The sequence below is a fragment of the Centruroides vittatus genome, unplaced genomic scaffold, assembly GCF_030686945.1.
Source record: "Centruroides vittatus isolate TY-2023 unplaced genomic scaffold, ASM3068694v2 contig_1159, whole genome shotgun sequence".
Lineage (NCBI taxonomy): Eukaryota > Metazoa > Arthropoda > Arachnida > Scorpiones > Buthidae > Centruroides > Centruroides vittatus.
Genome location: NW_027120745.1, coordinates 1,415,918 through 1,440,178, shown reverse-complemented (window position 1 = coordinate 1,440,178; position 24,261 = coordinate 1,415,918). Strand labels below are relative to the sequence as shown.

General features: G+C 28.7%; 1 protein-coding gene across 1 annotated transcript in view; it reads right to left on the bottom strand.

The window, feature by feature from the left end:
• Rme-8 (receptor mediated endocytosis 8) overlaps window positions 1–24,261 on the bottom strand; it is an 85,494-nt gene that overhangs the window by 37,688 nt on the left and 23,545 nt on the right. Inside the window, exons 5-11 of the mRNA XM_067276647.1 lie at window positions 18,359–18,400; window positions 16,657–16,857; window positions 16,435–16,577; window positions 14,063–14,126; window positions 13,412–13,507; window positions 8,160–8,251; window positions 7,921–8,087 (exon numbers count right to left, since the gene is read on the bottom strand). Coding sequence (XP_067132748.1) covers window positions 7,921–8,087; window positions 8,160–8,251; window positions 13,412–13,507; window positions 14,063–14,126; window positions 16,435–16,577; window positions 16,657–16,857; window positions 18,359–18,400 — 805 coding nt within the window. The remainder of the gene's footprint in view (window positions 1–7,920; window positions 8,088–8,159; window positions 8,252–13,411; window positions 13,508–14,062; window positions 14,127–16,434; window positions 16,578–16,656; window positions 16,858–18,358; window positions 18,401–24,261) is intronic.

Genomic DNA, 24,261 nt, shown 5'->3' with positions numbered 1-24,261 from the left:
TAGTTAAACTATTATTATTTAAGTAAGTTAACACAAATCTACTAATGGGAATTTATGAATCAGTTTTTATATTTTTGTTAAAATTAAGAAATGTTATCCTATTTTTAAAATTTTGTCAGGTTTCCTTGCAACAAATAAAAGCAAAAAATTTACATATCATTATATAATTTAATATGTTGCACTAACCTTGTATAGCTTTGCAGATATGTATTATCTGCAAAGCTATACAAGGTTAGTGCAACGTATTTATCACCATTTTGTTCGTTGGATGGATTTAGCATAATTTATACTTATTTCCAAATATCAGAACGTTTAAAAAAATAATGCATTGAAAATACAGAATTACCATTTCAAAATTCAATTTTTTTGCTATTTTTTGCAGAATATCATGTCCTTGTCTTCAAAAGACTGTTTTGGATTTTCTATTGTCCATCTATTCTGCTCTTTTCTTTCAACATATAATGGTCAGTCACCATATTTACATTTTAATATCTTCAAGATCTTTGTTCCATTTCTTTTATATCTCAATAAGATCTTTGACCTGTACTTCATTGTGTACATGTATGCATGCTCACACACAATTATCCCAAAGTTGTTCTAAATCGAAGTACAAGAAAATAGGTTTTAGGTTCATCTCGTATCCTAATAAAAAAATTAGGATACAAAATGATTTCTGTATCAAATTTCAGTGTCTTTGAAATTATCACAAGGATTTATTTCTAAGAAAATAAGATTTGACATTTCTGAAGCATGATAAACTTTTTCAGCTGTACTATTGTGCTTGAAACTTTTCATTTGCAAATAACTTTATATCAATAAAAATAGATAGAAAGACCAAAATGTCTTCACTTTCGCCATGTCCAATCACCAGGAACTACAATCTTCCACTGCAGAAGCAACCTTTCTTTAGAGGCTACACCCAGTGGCATAGCGTGGGTGTCAGCCGCCCGGGGCGGAGGAAAATTTCGCCACCCCCTTATCTAGGTATTTTTACAAGATATTATTATTTATTGTGAAATTTTGCTGCCCCCTATAAGTGCCGCCCGGGGCGGGCTGCCCCCACTACGCTACGCCACTGGCTACACCTCTGCAAAAAAATGCAAAACAGTCTAAAAGTTATTCTGTGACAAGCTGAAAAAACAATTAAAAATACAATATTCCTATGGAAAGGTTTCCTCTATAATGGAAGATTGTCATTCCTGGTGTGTTGGACATGGCAAAAGTGAAGACATTTTGGTCTTTCTACATATTTTTTTTTTATTAATGTATAAATTTGTCAGCCAATTTTTTAAAAAGAAACTTTATATCAAATCTCACCAACATATCTTCTCTATCAATCCAGTTTTTGAAAGTATAGTGTATCTATTTCTGGCTGGAATATAGGCACTAAAATGTTTTTTTAGAAGCTGATTCCTGGAGTTACTAATATTGATAAAATTAACAGTAAACAAAGGTAAAGACTGACCAAAAGCTTCTTTATTCTGTATAATTTTTATTTACTTTTTGTAATTGTCTTTGTTCTTAATAGTTGTATTTTAATGTGGGCTTTACTGTTGTTAATAGGTGTGGTAATAGTCTTTTTAGACCTTACCAATCAATCTCTAACACTGCAAAGTGACTTATGCAATGTTGCATCATTATGTAATGGAGGACATTGAAATAGCCCACCTTAATACAGGAACCTTGATGATGTCTTTTTTTTGCTAGCAAACAAATTCAGGTATTTCCCTGAATCTCTAACTGGTTCTCTGATCAAGCAATCTAGTTGCTGTATGTATACTGACCAATGAAGATAATGTAAAACAAATATTTAGTTTTCTCTGCCTAGCATCCTTACAAATTACCTCCCTTTTCCATTTGGTGAGATCAGATCATAATGGAGTTTTCTTCCACTCGTCATCCTTCTCTCCTATGCAATTGTGATGCAAATGCATACAATAAATGTCTGCAAATGTAAAAAAACTCCCAAATAAAATTTTTTTCTGGATTTCTTGGTTGTAATGATATAGTAATTTTTGACTAAGGTAACAAATCTACTTATGTCTCTTCCAGGTGTGAAGAGATTTTAAACATAATTCTGGCTTTTTCTGGTTTCAGTAGGAGAATAAAGACTGAAAGTTGTGTGTGTGTGAGGAAAAACCTTTTTTATCTTATCACAGACATATTATATACATCCTTAATTTTTTTTAAAAACTATGATTTTCCACAATCTAAAGAGAACTCATTAGGTACTATTTAAAGAGTACAGTGGGTGATTGGTTAACAAACATAATCCATTCCAAGACTTTGTTCGCTATCAAAATTGTTCGTTAACCGATTATCGATTTACTATAGCTTTTTGGGAATTTGATTAATTCATTCTGGAGACCCCAAAAAATAAAAAATTTATACTTTCTTACTACGTTTATTAATATGTAATAATAAAAACACATATACAGTCTTGCATTTTTATTAGTCATGTTTTTTCCATTTGTGGGAATTAAAGAATCTGTTTAATGTCGATTACTTTTCTCTCTTCTTCAGGATTTTTCAGAATTAATTAATAGCATTGTAATTGTAGAGATCCCCAAGCCTATTAACCTCATCCTGGTTTGGATGCCATTCTAAGACTGTTGTTCTGACATCCTCCCACTTCTTCGAAAGATCTTTAATAGCAGATATCAATATTAATCCTCTTTTTCAGAAGAAAGCATATCTCGCGGAGTGTCTTGGTGTTCTTCATTCAAGAGTTCTTGGCATTCTTCTGTCATCAGATCTGTTCAGGTTCCATTATGAGCTCTTCAATGTTCTTTATTTCTCAGATGTGATTTTTGTTACACCTTCAGCTGCTTAAGTCTTCTTGATTATACTGTATCTTTCTTAGATAAGATTGAACTGCAGCCTACCATAGACCTGTTCAAGCCATACTGCCCAGCAACATCAGACGTCTTCTGCCCACTCTTTACCTTTGCTATTATACTCTCACCTTTCAAAAATAAAAACTGATGCAAAATTTAACAAGTGCTCACCTGATAGTCTCACAAATACTGTAAAAGAATTGTTTCTGTCAGAAAAACAAAAGGCTGAAATAACAAAGGAGAGTTTCAAAGTTCAGAGAAATACTATCCGATCAGTATATACTGGGTTGAGTGTCAATGTCGTCTCCTGCACTCCAGAAAGTTTCAAATTGTTGCCTGAACACAAGGGAAGACCAATTGGTATTCATTATTTTAAGTTGCTTCTTCTTGTGTTTTTTCTGTGAGGTGTTCGTTATGTAAACGTGTGTTCATTGTCCAAACATAAAAATCTTCCACGAAAGTGTTCATTATCTGATTTGTTCGTTAACCAATCATCCACGGTACTAGTCTTCCAGACTGGGTTGCTTTTCTCATCACTTTGGTGCTGAATTAGACATTGAATTAATTATCAACCTTGTTCACCAACATGCAAGAATCTTACACTTTTAGCAGTCCTGCTCAAGTAATGCTTATTCAATGTTTGACTCTCTGAAGTCTTCTACTTGAAAGTTACTCATCTATGATAAGTACCCTAGTGAGTAGAAGATATTGCACAGCTCTCATCCAATACAAGAAACTCTCAGAAGACCTAATAGATCTTCAAGGAGTAACTTTTGTTCCAATATTTTTAATGTTTCTAGCAGTTTCAGACTCTGATTTTAACCAAGGGGAGGTCATGAATTGTTAATCAGGGATTCAGACAACACTGGGCTCAAACAACAAACTGATAGTGATAAGAACTAGAATATTAGCTACAACCAACCAGTCATTTTAAAAAATGGCATTAAATATCAAAATATCAAATAACAAAAAAAATTATTTTTCCTGTAAAAAACAGCAATTTAATGGAAATATTTTATTTTTTGTGATTTAAAGACACTATTTCTAGGAATTTTTCAGCTACTTTGATAGACATCTGAAATGCACACCGCTTGACATGAAAATAATAAAGTTGATTGTGTTAGTTTTTATTACTTCCTCTTCTCTCTCTCTCTTCTATGTTGCTGCATTTTTTCATTTTGCTTAAGTTTTCAAATACTTTGTTATGAAATATTAATGCATTATTTCACATTAATAAAGTAATAAATAAAAATGTGAGAATCTGTAGCTAAGATATCAATTTTAATAAATTTTGTTAGAATATTTATTAAATATAATTGATAGAAATTTTATCTGTTTTACAAAATTATATAAAGTTGAAACAGGAACTTCTTGTTTTGATGGAGGAAAATTATACCCTTCCTCCAAAAGCAATTGTTAGTGTGGGATTTCTCATACACTATCCACAAAACCACGTGACTTCCATCATGCGTCAGAAGTTTGGAGAGCTTATTTCAAATAATCTGATTGGAAGAGATTTTCATATGAAAGGTGATAAGTCACTTCCAAACAAGGCTCTCTTGCTCTCTATCTGGATATCTCTCTAGCTCTAATCAGTAAACTTGACTTCTACTAAGATAAGATCTGCATTCCTGATTCTCTGACACACTCATTCGTTCTCCTTCCAAGGCGATACAAGATATAAAAAAAATTTTACACTTATGCATTATCCAAAAAAATAATTGTCATACAGTGTCAAGCTCACCTATATATATATTATAGGAAATATATAATTCATGCAAACTTCCTCTCTATGAAAAGAACTAGTTAATGAATTTTCATTCAGACTTATAAATGATTTTTAAAGCAGTATTTAGAAGTTTGTTTGTTTAATATGTTTATTTTAATATAAAATAAACATATTTAGAATTTATTCTTTTGTATATAATGTCAAGCCTTTCTAAATAAATATACCCTTTAATTTCATTAATAAATTTTCCAAGGTATACAAACAAAAAGTTTGAGTCCTTTTTTCTATTTTCTTCCTTTATTCCGGTCAGGAACCACTTTGCAGCTAGCGACATGAAGTCAAAAAAACTTCTAAAATAACGAACAAAATACCATTAGACGATTCACAACACAATTAAAAATGATCTTCGGCGCCGACCTGTTTCTGTAGGCAACGGTCGCGTCGAAGATCATTTTTTGTTTCACTTGTTTTGTTTTGTTTGTAACTTTTTTGTTTTGTTTGTAACTCAAACTTTTTGTTTGTATACCTTGGAAAATTTATTATTGAATTTAAACTTCAATTCCTGAGTTCTGTACAAATATGTAAATTTTTGTGTGATTACTCGAATCCGCCAGAGGGCCCGCAGCTAAAAGCGATTATATAACACGGGTGCTATTGTGGAAGATTAACAGTTTTTAATGTTTTGTAAGCGCCGTAGCCTACAGAAACAGGTCGGCGCCGAAGATCATTTTTAATTGTGTTGTGAATCGTCTAATGGTATTTTGTTCGTTATTTTAGAAGTTTTTTTGACTTCATGTCGCTAGCTGCAAAGTGGTTCCTGACCGGAATAAAGGAAGAAAATAGAAAAAAGGACTCAAACTTTTTGTTTGTATACCTTGGAAAATTTATTATTGAATTTAAACTTCAATTCCTGAGTTCTGTACAAATACCCTTTAATTATTATCATCTCATTCTATTCACTTTTGCCTAACTCCATCGTCAGCACACATTTCAAATTAGACAGTCCTAAAATTCTGGAAAATTTTTCATATATATTTTTCCATTTGGAAAAGTCTAATTGCAGGTTAGGACATGAGATAATTTTTTTCCTAACTGGTATCAGATCTTGACAATAATCTGAGAAAGATTGAAGTATTTGTGTATTTTTATCTTCAACGATTAATAACAGCCATCCCTAGTGAGATAAGATGTATTCTGGATTCCCCCTCATTCTCACAATAATTAATAAAATGCTTCTCACATACTACCATAGCAACTGAAAAATTACCACACTTTAGTATTCTTAGTGTCTTTACATAACAAAAAAAATGTAATATTCCTATTTCTTTTACAGAAAAAGAGGAAAGACTTTTGTTCCTCTAAGACCTAAAATTAAAAAATTAAAAAGATTTAACCAGTCCATTCAACTGTACAAATTAAAATTTCAGCATTTAATGGCATTTAAAAAAAAAAAAAAAAATTGACCAGTTGTCACTAATATTCTAGCATTTATCATTACTCATTATCATCATATTCTAAACTGCATTTCTTTAATACTTTCCAGGTAAACATTGGCTGCTTTCCTGTGATAAAAAGTAGTTTTCTTCTTCAAATAGTTTGAGATATTGCTTGACTCTAGCCTTTTATGAATTTTTGCTTTTTTATGAGTTCAGCTGCATCTTCTATTCTTGATAAATCCTGTAGTCTACCAGCTCACATTCTACTTTGGACATTTACTATAGTTGGACACAAAATTGCCTATGCTACTTTAATTTGGTGATATAAAATGCTTCACAAGGATAGTCAGATAAAGTTGCAAAGTTTGCTGCATACTGTATGCCTTGCTATCACTGGGCCACACCTGGAGCCATGTCTATTACTCTAAGGTGGTTCCCAGTGTTATGTTCGGCTTTTTGCTTTAGCTTGAGCAAAAAAGTGAAAATGAGGAAAGCCCAACATAACACTGAAAACCACCTTAGAGTAATAGACATGGCTCCAGGTATGGCCCAGTGATAGCAAGGCATACAGTATGCAGCAAAAATGGCTTAAATGGCTCTTAATATTTCTTTCAATATTTTTCTATAGCTGTTAAAAACTAGACTATTTCTAGTCATTTAAAACAGTGGAAGGTACTCCTGATCTAAAGCAGGGTAAAGCATGTTTGTCTAGCATGTTCCCTAACCTCTGTGTAAACCTGAAAATTCTTGCTTTTGGGAAGAATCATATTCACTTTTTGGATGGCACTGAGTGATTTTCATCACTTTCATAAACATTTTCATCAATTGAAACACTTCTCAATCATTTGCTACTTTTGTGACTTTGCCCCATCTCATTTGAATATGTGCACATCTTTGCTCAGGAAAACTTTTCATCTGATTCTTTCTGCTTGTTTTACATTTTCAAGTTCTGGTAACATTGCTCACCTTCCCTTTAGAAGTTTAAAGAGATCAGACTTCTGAAGTAATTCCTTGTAGATTGTACAATGGACTTTTTAAGATCAAAGTTCTTCTGGCTTTGTCCCATGTATGGTCTACAACCTTAAAATTGTTTAAATTCTGTTGCTTTTACAAGATACTCAATGAATAAATAAATATTTTCATTTTTTTTCAACTTTTATTTAATGTTTATATTGAAAATATGTAGATTTGACATGTTATATTGTCTTTTGTACTGAAAATTTTTATTATATGCAAGTTACTTGTAAAATTTAAGTTGGCTTGCTGGTTGCATTGTAATCAATCAAAAACACAATCTATAGTAATATTTGTTTAATAACTGTATATTATTTGATTCAAATTTCTCAAATTGAATGAAGTATATTCTTTAACATCATTTCCTGAAGATAAATTTTCTGAACTAAAAACATTAAATCACTGATCTTAATTAATAAATTGCTAATGCTTCATTATGTATAAAAATCATATATTCTTACTAAATGATATGCTGATAATTAAAAAGTTACAACTAAATTTGGTAATGACATGGAAATAATTTAAATGAATTCAAATATATTTCATAAACTCAGCCCAGAATGAACTGAGTTTATCAAACATTTTAAATACAATACAATTCAAATTATTAACTCTTACAAAGTATGTGAATGGATTTTGTCAGCTACATCAACTACATTCTAAACCAAAATTCTTTCAAATGTATACTAATTTTTGACAAAATATTTAACACCATATCAATTGAGACAATTATTGTCTGGAATTCTTTAAATAATCTTAAATATCTATCTTTTTATGCTTAAACAAATGGCAATATGGGTACATGTACACACACAATCTAAATAATTATATTAATTTATCATATATAAATATAATTGTGTTTTATATTTAGTAAAAACAAAAACTATAAAACAACTATACTAACCAGGAAATGTTTGCAAAAATTTAAGATGACAAAGTTCAACTTCTTCATCTACTGGAACAGTGAATGGACCCAATCTCTGACCTCTATCAGTAAATACCATTTTTACATGCACATCTCTATTTCCCGAAGCTCTAACACCATCAAGTAAGGAAGCTAACAGTGAATCCCTTTCAATTAAAATTTAAATAGATTTTGTTAGTTTTAATTAGTAACTAAAATATTTAATTTTTTATATTTACCTGTCAGTTGAAGTATATGATCTTATTTGCCCTTTAATGTATTCTATGCTAAACATTTGAGGGTTTTCAGAACTTCTGACTAAAGAGAACACCTGAAACATTTACAACACATAAATAAAAGGTCTTATCAAAAATGTTTTTGTTTTTAAGATTAAATTTAAAAAAAGCCAAAGTTTCTTCAGTTTGAAAATTCATTATAGATAAATTTTATTTAAACTAAAGTCAAAAATAACTCAAATTTTAAAGTGAAAATTAGGATAAATATTTTAAATAGAAAACATATTCACTAATATATATTAAAACTTATCATATTTTTAGGGCTCACAACAGTCACAAAACTAAAAAGGGGAAAGAGATCTTACATGCAAAAAAAGGGACCAAATAGGGACCATCTCTAGCAGACATAAATGGTCAGTATCATATTTACTGAAGTAAGTCACTATTATTGTTAAAACAGCCGAGTTTTTTCGAGACTTTTATTCAAGAATAAGTACTGTTTTATACTATCAAAACTGCACAAAGTGTACTAGTATATGTCAATTTTATGTCTGTTAATTAGCATTAGCAAAATAAAAAAATTCACACACTAATCTTGTACTTCAAATCTGTTTTTATTTTTAAAAATACTATGTATTATGTTATGTATTAATTAACACTATACTGAAAGAAAACTTAATATTTCACATATAATTCTGTATATTTTACATGGAAATGTAATGCATAGTCTCAAATGCTTTATTTAAAGTAATGTGAAATGTGCATTTGCTTTCTCTGTTTTAACTTTTTTTTTGATAAGATGATGCCTTCCATCTCTCTTTATTTGGTCAAAAAATCCAAACAAATTCCTCTTTAGGCAGTTTTTGGAATCCCAAATGGATTCCAAAAACTGCCCAATTCTACCCAAATTTGTTATCAATACCATTTTAGCACTCCCTATTAATGGAAAAATTGAAGTCATTGGTTTTGCTATATTATTTAGTTTAATAATAATAAACAGAACATTCACCATACTAGATCCATCCTTTAAAGGCAATCAGTTTCACATCCCATCTAGAATGATGGAACTGGCTGCCTCAAAGAGTATTTGAGTATTTCATACAAAGATTAGTCATTAGTCAGATGAAAGGATAGTTGACTTAAAGAGGATTAAAAACAGTGAATCTTATGAAATAAAAATTCTAAGAGAATCTGGTCATCTAAGAAAACAGTTGGCTTAAAGTGGTGGTCATCTGGAAAGGCTTTACTATATCAGTATTCAGATACTATTTCAAAAAAGATCAAGAACTGTTGTTCTGAATGAAATCCACTAAAAATTAGAATGCATATTTACAGTCACATAAGACAGCAATACAACTTGAATTTTCTAAAAAGAAAAAAAATTTCATAGAAAGGATTAAAATGCTCTAAAGAAAAATAACAAAATTTAAGTATTAGAATAGTTTCAATTAAGAAAAACATCTTGTAATATACGACCAAGGATCTAAAATAGCACAAAATAGTTAGTTATAAATATTCACAACATAATGCAAGAAAAAAAAAAAAAAAAACTAACTATTTATGAGATACAACCTTATATATACTTTCTGTTATATATATATATACTATTAATATACATAATAAAGAATGTAATACATTATTGGTATTTACATATGGTTATTTTATTATTAATATAAAATCTTTTTAATTAAAATTTCTTTATTATGACAATTATTGTCATTTATGCCAATTCCTTACTACCTTCTAATTCAGTAAAAATACTTTAATAATTTAATAATTTATTTTCAATTCATTTTAGATTAAAATTATTTGTGTGATAAAATTAACATATTTTACCTGATATGATTCTGCAATCTTTTAGAAAACATATTGAATTGAAAATAGCATATAACAGCAAATTTATTTTTAGATGATATATACTATCAGGTTTGGTCAACTTATAATGGAATGAGATCTACTTTTATGAATTAAAAGTATCAATAATCAAATACTATCAAATTTTTATTGTTTTATAAAAAAAAATTATTAACAAAGTTATAGTTCAGAACATAGTTATGTTTATTTATTGCATGTTAGTTGGTAAACATTAAGACAAATAGCAGCATTTATCATTCACCACAACAAAAACAAATTTTATTTCCATTCATCATATAAATCACAAGTTTTGCTTCTCTTTGGCATGACAAAGTGATTTCTAGAACAACAACAAACTTAGATATGACCATAGACATTAGAGTACTGTACATTTCATTTCTTCATGTTCAATTATTATCTTCACATACTCTTTTCATTGTGTCACAATCAGAAACTATACATTATGTCATACAGCAATCATTAACAACCCACAGTGATAGTTAAAATATTTCAGAGTAGAAAAAATGAAATTTCAAGTTTTTTGCTTTTAATAGGACTTATATGCAATTAACCAAAAATGATGCAGCAATTGACATACTGACTATGTGTGGTAAATTATAATTAATACTAATTACCAAATTTTATCAGAATTCAAGCTATATGAATAATTAAATGATAATTATCATGAGAAAGTAATATTGTTGAATTTGAAATGTACAATCTGCTAGAAATTAATAAATTTTGATACATCTGAAAAAAATATCTGATTAGGTGATGAATTTATCAATGGTAAGTAATTAAGTGATGTAGCAGGAAATTACTGTTAAAGATTATGTAATTGTCTAAATTTAATATGTACACATCTACAGCAAATTCTGCTTAAAATTTGTGCATGTAGCCAACTTCAATTTTATGTTAAAAAGGATTTGCATATTCAAATCTGCTCAAAAATGTTATGATTTTCAGAAATATCAAAATAACCAGAATTTACACTGGCATAGGTAGAGGATAAAGGGCTGCACTATATAAAAAAGACAGACATTTTATTTTAAAGTCAGAAACCTCAAATTATTTTGTTATTTTAATACTTATATTAATAAAGAATAAAAACATGTATGATTATTGTAATTTGTATATTTTCCTCTATCAAACTCAATTTCTGATTACAGTAATGAGAATTTACTAATTATTATTTTCCTGTAGACAATAAAACTCCACTATATTTCTAAACTTTATATTCCTTACATAAAATTTAGAAATATAAAACGAGATTTACAATAACATTTTTCCACCTGATATTCTATACGATGAATTTTCTGATGTAATCAGCAGGTAAGTTAATTGCAATTTTCTTAATTCAGGGACAGGGAACACTTTTCAATCACACACAGTTTATCATTGAAACATTTGCCATTTTGGATAGTTTTCAAGAACTTATTCCATACAGAGAGTAGACACAAAGATATTACATAGCAGATATGCCTGGTGCAATGTAACTAAATGCAATTGAACTAGAGTATAGGCAATCAATAGTAAGCTATTTGTTAGTTTGTATGCATACACCCCAAGATAGGATTTGCCCCTAACATGGGGCAAATCCTACCTTAAATCTTATGAAAGATAACAGCATAGTTTAAATTACAAAGTCATACAATAGTTCAAGACTAGTACAAAACATTGTCGTCCTTTTAAAATACTCAATGGAAAAGCCTGGCCTTATGCACTCCAAGGCCATGGAAAAAGAAACCTCATGCAATTTCACTACTTATTTTTTAATGACTTCTTCCATTTAAATATTTTAATTGGGCAAAAAATGTTTAGTTCTGATCTTGAAATGTTCTATGACTTTGTAATTTAAGCTAGTCCATTACCTTTTATAAAATCTGATATCAGATTTGCCTCCATGCAAAGAGAAAGTTGGGAGTATATGGTAAATAAACCATCAAATAGACTACTAGATATTACCTATATTCCACAGTGTAATTGCATTTAGTTATTATGTAGCAGATGTAAGATATAGCCTGGTGCAATACATGTTTGTGTCTTTACCATGCATGTTTCCCAAAATCTAGACCAAATTCTACATATTCTAAATTATATAAGTAATCAATTGTAATTCAGGTGATTTTTGGTAACAATTGATAATTAAGTATCCAGACTATGAAATTGTTGCAATGCTTACTGGTGATGATAAATTAAAAATTTAATAGATTGTGAAACACAATCAAAATTAAACTAATTTAAATATTAAGTCAACATAGTGTCTTTATAATTAAAGTTCCACTTTGAAATGGCCATAAAAGGAAAACTACTGAACAAAATGTTATGAAACTTGGAAATAGTTTACAGGAAGTCATGGGATTTTATTCCCCCCCCAAAAAAAATAGTTCAGAAACTCACTACCAGCAGGGAATGGCACTGTATGCAGTATGCAACTGATGTCCTCTTGTCTTATTTCGTTTAACAATATTGCTAAACGAAATAAGACAAGAGGATATCTGTTGAAAATGAAAATGAACAATTTGGTGGAATTGAAAAATTTGATACACCAACATGTCTATAACATTCCTCCTGATATGCTAAGAGCTACTGTTGAGAATACAGTAATGAGATTTAACTTGCTTTCAGAAAATGGTGGACACCACATTGAACGTGTTTTGTAACATATTTTAGAAATGATTAAAAACATTTTGAACCAATGTCTTCATGTCTTATTTTGCTTAACAATATTGCATACAGTGCCATTTCCTGCTGGTGATGAGTTTTTGAACTATTTATTTTTTTTTTGTGGAAAATATGATCCCATGACTTCTTGTAAACTATTACCAAGTTTCATAACATTTTGACCAATAGTTTTCCTTTAATGACCATTTCAAAGTGAAACTTTAATTATAAAGATCCTGTATAATAATATATCATCACAACTATTTAAAAACAAAATATATTTTTATTATAATATAGGAAAAATTAAATGATAAATTATTTCTTTTAAGTACAGGGCTTGAAGATAAATAGGAATAACTGTAAATACTTGGCATCTTCTAAATCATATTGTCTTCAATGACAATTTTTAAATAATATGTAAACTGCACTAAATGCCAATTGATCAATTCAGTTTGATATCAATGTGATAATCTTACAAAGGCATTAATGCAATTGTTTTGTCATTAATTCTAATTAAAGCTAAATTACTGCCTTATTGGCTGCTCACAATACGGCAGTAATTGATCTAGTTTTTATATTATTACTATTTAATTAAAATTCTTTGTTTTTTAGAAATATATTTAAGTTATGTAAGTTGCAATTAAATGAAATATTTTACATTTAAAAAACAAAAATTTTATCAAATTGTAAAGAAATCTGAGTTTATTAACCATTTAAGAATAGTAATCTGCACATACCTCTGATAAAGGCTTTAATGTAATTATGCTGTAAGTGGAAGGATCTCTTTCCACTAAACAGCTTTCAGTCAATCCTAATATCCTTTTAATTGGTTCCTATAAAATAGTAATAGTTAAAACACATGTAATAAAATAAAAGTGCTTTAAAACTAGGATTATTCTCCAATTTATCACTTATAATATTCAAATCTCTCCCTATCAAACTGATACAAATTTTTTCATTACTGAGATGGATTGTCTTCAGTAACAGATTCAACAGATAAGAAAAAACATTGAAAAATACAATATAGGGTTTTTTGAAAATTACATATACAACAGAACAATGTATTATTTTGAAATGTGTTAAAATTACTTAGAAAAGGATAAAACTTTCAACAACATGGCTGTTACAGATCTGTGTTATTACACTGTCAAAGCATATAGATTATAAAATGTATATTATTACTTGGTATAAATATTTTTAAAACAACATATACAAAAACTTGCTTTTCAATATGTCAGGTTTAATCACTATACTAATTTCTTATAGAAACACATTCTATAATTATTTAAAAATTTTATATAAAGTAAACTGTAAAATAGGCGAACTTCTAATGGGTAATACAAAAAATATATTTCTAAAAACTTTCTAAATATTGGTAAGGTACTTACATTTTGGCGAGATGATATTTTATGTACAACAAAATCACAAATTGAAGTTATTGCTTCATCTGAACTGAAAAAATATTTATGTAATGTAATTAAGTTAAAAAAATATCTAAAATATTTATATTTTATTAAATATACAAACAAATATACATTTACTTATAAAACTCATTCTAACATCAGAATCATTCTAATATTGATATCACAATATTAAAAGCAAACTCATACTTACTGATGATTTCATATTTGACAAAAAGAACTTTCTAATATATTAAAATTTAGTTATGATGAGTAAATAAAATAGACAATTTAATAAATGATAAAAGTGCCCCTTTTTTCATTTTTTTGTCTCTTTCCACTCTTTGGGAACTAAGAGAGCTTTTTTCCATACTCAGAAAAGAGAGCAGGTGTGGTGAGAGACAGGGTCTGACATATCTAGAACAAATCACTTATGAAAAGTTTCTGATGTTGCTTGCCAAAATTTGATCCTGGGTACCCCAGAATAGTAAGCTCAAGACAGATATTTCAACTATGTTTCAAATTTACATAAATACATATCTATCTTAATCAGTGAATGTTTATTCATTGAAACCATCATTAAGAGATGTATCCATCACCATTAGCAAATAAGAGAATCATTTGTTCATCAATACTTGTTAGATATGATACAGATAAAAGTTTGTTAATTCATTTTTTTTTTTAAATATTTTCATTTCATATTTCTGATGATTCTTACATTTGTATGAAATTAAAAGAAAAAGTAAACAAGATTTAACAATTTCCAGAATTGAAAATTTAAAAAACAATGTTACAATAATAAACTTTTTTTTAACTTTCTCCAAAATATCATCTTTAAGAAGGTCCATGCTTTAGTACTCACCTGAGGCTGTTAAAATATTTTTTAATCTGTAAAGAGTTGAAGTCAAATTGTTATTTTATGTTTCGGGCATTATTTTTAGTTGTTATTCTCTTTTCAGAAATGCTTGTATGTTTTAAGGATGGAAACACCAAAGAAACCCCCAAAATATACTAAATTCAAAATTAAGACCAATGAATATTTATTTACATAAGTGACTGATCCAGTAACACTTCAATATGTAAATAAGGTAGTGTAGAATTAACTTATAAGCAGATAAAATATGACACACCCATTCAACCATGTGGTGTAGCTCCTGAAAGCAACCTTCTTTTGAACTGAATTTTCTGCCATTCTTTCGGTGAAACAATTAACTCATAAAAAATGTATTCCTTTCTTTTTATTTGATATTGGTGGCAATTTAATTGTATGTCCTGAGTTGAAAAAGAGAATTTCTTTTATTGATTGTTTTTTTTTCTTGTACATAATTGATCTGACTTGTTTTGAATATTTAATATATATACAGTAGAGCATCGATTATCCGACTTAATTGGGGACTGGGTTGGTCGGATAACCGAAAAGTATGAAAAAATACATTATTAGTATAGTGTTTTAGGCCTGGTTTAAATACTAGCCTCCCTTTCATGGTCGAGCCAGTGCTGCCAGCTAAAACATGCAAAAATTTAACAAAAATAATATTAAAGTAGCCAAGACATAACCAAATATTGTAGCGCCACATCACTAGCGGACATTTGAATTTGCCGACTAGAACGTGGTCGATTAACCGATAAGTCAGTTAATCGGGGTCAGATAAACGATGCTCTACTGTATATTCATTACTAACTTCTTGTTTATAATCCTTGTTATATAAGTATATTCAACTTAATAAATATTGTTGTGGATTTTTGCTTACAGAAGTGTCATTTTTCAATTGTTGTATTCTCTTTCCTGTTAAGGCCTGGTACTTGAAAAAACACTAATTTTGTGTAACACCTCTCTTTTTGTTTTTTGGACTTAGTTTTGGTCACACAGCACATTACAAATCTATGTTTAATTTACAAATTCCTTTGTAATACTAAATTTCATATTATTTGCATCCTCAGATGACTATCCTTTCGGTATCAATTTATTTTGGAAAACAAAAATTAATTCTGCAATAGCTAAATTAACTATGAATAATATAATAAGGTTATGTGCTACAAAGCACATGACCTTAATTCTGTTGCAAAGACAAAGTTGAATGCACGTTCTTTGCTCAATTACACTACACATTTTGAAAAATTGATGGGCACAAAAATTCTTTACACAAAACAAGTGTTTATTTGTAAATGAAAACAGGCGATGATATTTGGATTGCTGCTAGATGTCAACAAGTCATACCAAATGATTAAAAAAAATGACAACAACCCTCTTACATGCACAGATTAAATAAACTATTCTCAATACTTTTAGATCACAGTAATATTTTAACTGTGTTTATGCATGCATAAAAAAAATTATATAACAAAATATTTCTAAATACCTGTATTTTCCCAAACGTTTGACACTATATTGTTCAAATGAGATCTGTTCTTTAAAAATTTTAATATTTATTCCAACATAGCACCAAGCGGATTCTGAAATTTTTTTTAGTAATTCATCTCTCTTATCAGTGATGAATAAATGCTGAAATAAAATAAATATTTATATTTAACAATAAAATTTAAAACTAGCAATGTATTGTTATATAAAAATATAAAATTACCTGTCTACCAAAACCCCCATGCATTATAGAAAATCCACCAGGAATATCAGATAATGGATATAATCCTTCCATATCTTTATAATCATAAAATGCTAACACTTTTCCTGTTTTTGAATCCTTTTGTTCTAGAGCAGCTTGACCAATCTCCAAAACAACTGGAATTCTGTTATCTGACCAATGATACTTGTATGCATTATAACTCTAAAAATGAAATTGAGACCATAGTAACATTGATATCTGTATTCTCAAAAAAAAATTTAGATTATTAAATTGAAGATAATTATCAGACTTATTCCTGCTCTATTTTTATTGGAATGTTTTACATTTGGCTTATTCATGATGACTTATTTGAATTCATATTTCTGCTATCTTGATTTCAAAATGTTTATTATAATGTTGTTCAAACTTTCAGCATTTATTTTTATGCAAATTAAATTTTGAAAAATTCAAATTACTAATAATTTTACTTAACACTTTTACTTTTCCAGCTGTTATGTATACATAACAAGGGAAAGTATTGAAATTGTGTCAATTCTGACCATCAGAGTTTTTTTTGCAAATCTCTACGTTTTTGAGACCTCCTGAATAGAAAAAAGTAAAAAGAATAAAAAAATAAAATAATTGTGTGTGTGTGTTAGTGTCTATTATTACTATTACTATTAGTGTCTAATACTATTTCATTTAGTATCTCAGGATGGGGTAATGATGAAGAAACAAAATTTGGCATGGTAACTTGTGTATAAGGGACATAGATGCTAATAAATTTTGATGGTTAATGGTCAAAGGAGTGAGGAGATAGAGTGATGTGATGTGCCATATTTCAAGAGAGGTTGGACTTAATGAAAATGTTCATTATTAGCATTTAAAATTTTTTTATAAAACTCATCACTACCCTCAGAATTATGCTTTTTGTCATTCAGTAATAATTAAAAATATAAAAATATTTTTATAACAAAATCTCATAACAGATGGTCTCACACAATTTTATTAATTGTATCAATAATATAAGTTATTTTTAAATAAAATCTTATAACAGTTGGGAAAGTTATGCAACTCAACCACATTTTTTTACTAATCACACACTAACAAAAAAAAAAATTTTTAATAGTTTAGATATTGAAACTTGTTTAAATCTTTTTTCATATTTGTTCTATTAAAAAAACAATTAAGATTAAATATATTAGAAAAAATACAAACAAGTCTAAAATCAAGTATTTCAACTACATGTTTTAATTTATATTTAAAAGAAATTTAAAATAAAAATTATAAACTTGAATTATAACAATCTTAGAAAGTTCTTAAATCATCAGAAATTTACTGAAATAAATAATTTAAAAGCTGTAATTTCAATTTACAAAAAAATCTTCTCTTTGACAATATGCAAGTTATTAATACACATTTTTTTTCTTTAGGTGCTCTTATTTTAAAATTATACAAAACAAAACTGAACAATCCATTCAAACAAAAAAATGCCACTGCAAAACTACTCACTTTTAAAAATGAGTCTCATAATAAAAGTAAAACAACATTGTATGATATGCTAATTTATCAATCAACATAATATTTCAATGTATAACATCCAATTTCTCTTATGAAAAAAATATCAGGTTTATGTAAATATATTTAAATATTATTGGATTCATTTATGTATAAGCTATTGTAAAGTATCTAATACTATTACTTTGGAAAAAACTGAACTTACAAGAATTGTGGATGGAGGTTCTGCAAATTGATGTCTAAATTTCTGTGAAAATAAAAAATTTATATAATTTAATCCATATAAAAAAGAAATTTCTTAAGTAATAATATACAAAAAAAATCAGTTTTATTATGTTAATTTCAAAAATTAAAAAAATAAACATTTATATTTGTAAATAAATTTAGACCTGGTTTTTTTTATGAAATTTCTTAAAACAAAAGACTTTAGAAAAAGTTAACAAGACAAAACACTACATTTATATTTAAGAAATCAAATTTAATTTGCAATGAGTATTTTCACAATTTCTTTTTAAATATACAGAATATAATTTTTAAAGGAAGATTTGATTCTTAAAACAGAAATTTTACTTTTATTTCATTTCAAAGGTCTTCATGCAAAATTTCTGAAAAAGGATTTGATTCTTCAAAAAGAAATTTCTCATTTTGTTTTATTTTCAAATTGTATAAAATCATCAGGTTGTAAAGGTAAAATTTAATTTTTTGAAAAAACACTGTATTGACAATTAATTCAACAATGATTACACTTCAGCCTGATAGGTAATCACCAACATCAATCACATCTTACCACTTTGCTACAAACTTTCAATCCTGTGAGCCTAAAATGCTTGAGACCTTGAAGAATGTCTCAAGAATTGTTCTCACATGGATATTGTCATTGTCATAACTGTATTAGGAATATGGTTCTGAAGGATGCAAAACAGATAGTAGTCAGATGACACTAAGTCTGGGCTGTAAGTTGAATGATGCAGACTTTCCCAGCCCAGATTGGCCACCTTCTCTAACATTATTTTTGCTTTATGTGCTGACACATTGTCTTGATGGCATCAGACTGTCAATTTTTGGAGTTTATGAGAACATTCAAATTAGACATAAAAAACTGGCACACTTAAACTGGAACTATATACTAAACCGACAGCATGATACCTAAATGTGAATTCCAGCATATAATGAACAAATAAAATTAAATGTTCAAACTTAAATGTTCAAAAACATTCAAGTTGTGCTAATTCTCTGGAGATCAATCATGGATTATCATCTATCAGTTGCAGAAGAATGTCATCAATGATGAAATCACTGCCTGAATAGAGTTCATCTTGAAGCCAGAAACCTCCATCCTTGAATTTCTTCAATTGTAGAAAGTCTGTCTATTGACTGTGTACTCACCAAAAGCCTCACCACCAAAACTTTTGAAATAACACATTTGCATGCTGTGCTCTATCACTTCAAAAATACAATGCGATACAATACAATGAAAGTTCATGATCTCATCTACATTTCATATTGTCAGACATTGCTGATATGTCTATTTCAAATTAAATATATAATGAAATACCATTTGATTCTATTTATATACCCACATTGAATGTTCTAGAATATTTTTTTAGTTGTTTCTAAAAAAAGTCAAAATGTATAAATTTCGCCATCACGTGTAAAAAGACAAACTAAGTTGGTTTTAGTGCAGTAGGCCCGCTCATTGCCAAATTGTTTAGCACCTGAACGCACCCAAATTGCAAACATGCCCCCAAAACAGTGACTAGCACCCAAACTATATATTTTGCACCAAGCTTCCCCTTTTTTACATTTTCAAAGAATATGTTGACAATTATCTCTTTTTTTGGTGGTTTTTATTCATTCACTTGAGGGAAAAAAACAAATTCGTTAAACCAGACCACGTATGATGAGAAAAAAATATAATAATTAGCTTACTCTCTTCTTTTGTTGAGAGAAAAGGGGGTAAAGTGGAATTTTCTGGACCAAACAACTAAGCCTTAGGATTGTTAAAAGAATGTAAACAGATTCACTGAAAATCTGCAACACGTGTTTTCTTTTCTAAGAAAAGAACAATCTAGAAAATTCTGTATTGAGGTCACCTTAACCCTTTCCCGGCCAGGGTACCGATCTATCGTTACCCTAATTGTTTCGCAAAACGGCCAGGGTACCGATTCATCGTTACCCTGTTAAAAATCGATTTTTATAAAATTTATCGACAACAGATGTCAGCACTTGATAGTATCGTCTTGTTTATCGTCTGTTTTACATATTTTTGTCCAGGTGGTGTTCTGTCGATTAAAAAAACTTTTAATTATCGATAGTTTTTCCTTAATTTTTCATTTTCTGATTATTTTTTATTTTATTTTTAGCATATCTATGCAATAATATTACTATAATAAGTTCATTAATGCTATAATAAGTTTATTCAGCTATAATATGTTAATGCATCATAAATATTCAAGTTATGACCTTCAGTTCTGATATTTTATATATTTTTTTTAATTTTTAATTATTTTTTAAATTTAAAATATCCGAAAATGTTACATCTATTGCTACTGGTAATCATATGTTTTTTACGAAAATAAATAATCTTGTTTGATATAAAATGAATAAAGTATATTAGTTCATTATATTAGTTGAAAGCAGAATAAAGTTCAAATTTTAAACAAATGTTTGATATAATGTGCGATAATTTCACAACGAATAAACGTACATGCATAAATGTTATATCAAATTGTACAGAACAATATTCTACGTCGTATTGGCTCAGTGACAATAAGAATGGAGTAAGCAGGCAATGTTAATTTTGACAAATAGTAACAAATTTTCAAGTCTGAATGTCAGTTATCATATATATATATTTTTTTTTCTCATAAATGTTTCAAACAAACTTTATTGAAATATGTCGTATTTAAAACTAACTATATTGATAAATATATGTAATTTTTTTCATATAAATAAAATAATAATTTAATTTTTAGTGAATTTTTAAAATAATATTGCCTGATTCACCTATTTTGACCTTGGCCGTTTTACAAAATAAGGGGGCGTGGCAAACGGCAGGCTAAGGGTTAACCCTGACTTGTGAGCACAACAGTTCCAATTTCCTTTGTTCGGTGTCGGTGACATTAGAAAATGGCAAAATTGACCCACCTAAACTGAACATTTTAGCAAATAAGTTTAAAGATGAAGGCATATGCACAGACAAAAAAGTTCTTCGATGTTCCATTTGTGATTATGTGATTTCGGTTGATGTTTGAAACACCAAAAAACAAAAACAGGTGACATGTAAGTTTGGAAAAGCATAGAGAAGGCAAACAAAAAAGGAAGAATTTCGAGCATATATTTATAGGAGCACCTGGATGTTGTTGGAGACAATCCTGTAGTGTTTATACTGGAAGAAATAACGGATTCCACAAAACAGTACGTGCTGAACATTCTTGTTGCACCACTGACCATGTGCTATGTACAACCAACGTTGTTCAAAATGTACAGTACCAACTTAAAAATTCGAACTCAACAAACTCTAATATCTGGTCATCTGTTGGGGGGTCTTGGATAAACAGTGTGGTATTCTACTGCGAGAACTTCAAGAAAATTAATGCATTTATCAACGAACTTCCTCCTGGTGATTCTGCGGCCGTCGACAGTGTTGAGAAACTGGTCACTGATCCAGTAGTTACCACAGAGCTCTACTCCGTGCATTCGTACAAGTTATTAGTGGATAAAATCAACAAGCTGGAAAGACATGGAATTGAAATGCAGGATCAGAGGAATGTTGTAAGTCAAGCACTTGATGTACTGGATGGTTTTGCCCTGGACAAACTCAAATCTAGTTTATCAAAAATTCCCTATTTGAAAAACATTCTGGATTGCACTGAACTAGAATTCTGAGTAAAACTGAAACATGTCCCCTTAGTCTCGGTCGACATAAAAAAATCTTTTTCCTTATATAAAGACATTCTATCCTCCAAACAAGAAAACTTCACTTTTAAGAACATTGAAATGGTTATTGTTGTAAATTACAATGCTCATTTTTATGTCTAAATTGCAATAAACAATTATGTGGTTTGTAAATATAATACATCTTGTTGGTTTTTGTCTTAATAATACAGCATTTAAAAGCACCCAAACTGGCACCCAAAATGGAGAAAAAAAGCACTCAAACAAGCACCTAATCCATTCTAAAACTGCAACCAAAAATCTGGACCTTAGTAATAGCTTATAATTTATATCTAAATTTATAGAGCACTCCATTACTAATTTCTGTTTACAACTGCAGATTATTTTAAGTATTGAAAACAAATTCAACTTTGATAGTGCAGATGAATTAAATAGATATAGGCATTTAAAAAAAGAGCCTTGGTGTTTTTCTAAGCAAAATGTTGGTGGACATAATACAATGTTTTGGGGATTGTTTAGCAATGCAAGAAAATTATCTTCGGGTTTTGTTTCATTAGCACTTGAAGAAATGAAAAGAGATTACCCCTTTTACTTTTCACCAAGATGATGCAAGCATCTATTCTAGTCAAAGTATACACCAGTGTTTCAGAACAATAATATTGAAATTCTGGATTAGCCAGCATGATTCCCAGACCTTAAGCCAATTGAAAACTTCTAGGAAAGTGTGAGAAAAGTATATGCAGATAACTGCTCTTTTACATCAGTTGAACACCTGAAAACAATTCTTCAGATTTGGAAAGAGGCAAATGTGAAGAGCTTACAAAATCTTGTTCAAAGCATGTCCAACAGAATATTTTAATTAATAAATAAAAATAGATGCCTAATCAATTATTAATACTAATGTTTCATGACTAATGACTTTTTTCCTAATGTTGAAAATACTCAGGGTGTTTATTGTTTAGTTAAGTTACAGCAATGCAACACTTCGACAATCTGACTAGGAGATACCTTCCAGGAGGTCTTTTTTAAGGGTAACTGGCCCCCATTTGGGCATTACAGATGTGGAGAAAACCTGGAAAACTCCGCATGGCCACTGGTGGGCCACTCTGTGTTTATATTTATGTAGCTGTAAAAGAAGCAACTTATGATTAAAATAGAGAAAAATTTGTTTTTTTTTAATGATACTTGCATAGTTTGTCATTTTAGGTGTGTTATTAATCATTTTCACCAGTTTAATATGCCCAGGTTAGAAGTATGATGTGCATTTTGCATATTTGTGTATATTTATGTTGAGCATTTTACACTATCCTATCATTAACAAAACATAAATGAATGACAATTGCAATTTTTGTAAAAAGAAAACAAAATCTTTGAATTCATCAGAAAATTTTTACTAAATAAACATTCATTATTATTTTATAACCCTTTATAAAATTCAAATTTTTAGAATCTAGTGCATGTTTGGACATTTATTTCATTTATAAAAAACATCCATCAAACACCAAAATTCTAGTAAAAAAATGTAAATTTAATGCAAATAAATGTTTTCAATTGCCTTAAGCATCCATCATCGGGTTATAGGTATATTCTAAACAAAAACAAATGTGGAATAAATAAATTTAAAAAGATCAGAATAACATCTAAGACTAATTATATTTATTTTGCTTGTTTAAAATATTTTCTTAATATTTATTGTAGCCAGCAAAATAATTGCTATAAAAAATTGTTAGATAAGTAAAATAAAGAAGCACAAATTTAATAATGTAAGACTCATGAAATTTCTCAGTATATAACATTTTTTTCTGTAAATTCCTTTATAGTTAGATATTCATTTCTGTGTGCAAAGTTAGTTTTACATTTCAAAACAAACGATATTTATTTGAACATAAAAACAAAAAAATCTTTTTCATCTAACTAATCTGTAAGAGTTATTCTTTGCTTTAGCACCATTTTATTCAAAAGAAACAATATCAATCTTCATGACTAAAACTTGATTTACAATATTTCCAGTAATAACAAAATCAAAAATCAATAAAAGAATGTCAATTTTAGAAGTTACTTGAAGCATTTTACACTGGACATAGTAAGTTAACAACAAGAATAGTAGGAAAGTGTGTCACTACAGCAAAAGCAAAATTAAACATATTTTTGCTTCTGATTATTTTAAATAAAATTTAACAGTAAAATAGATGCAATAGGATTAATCTATAT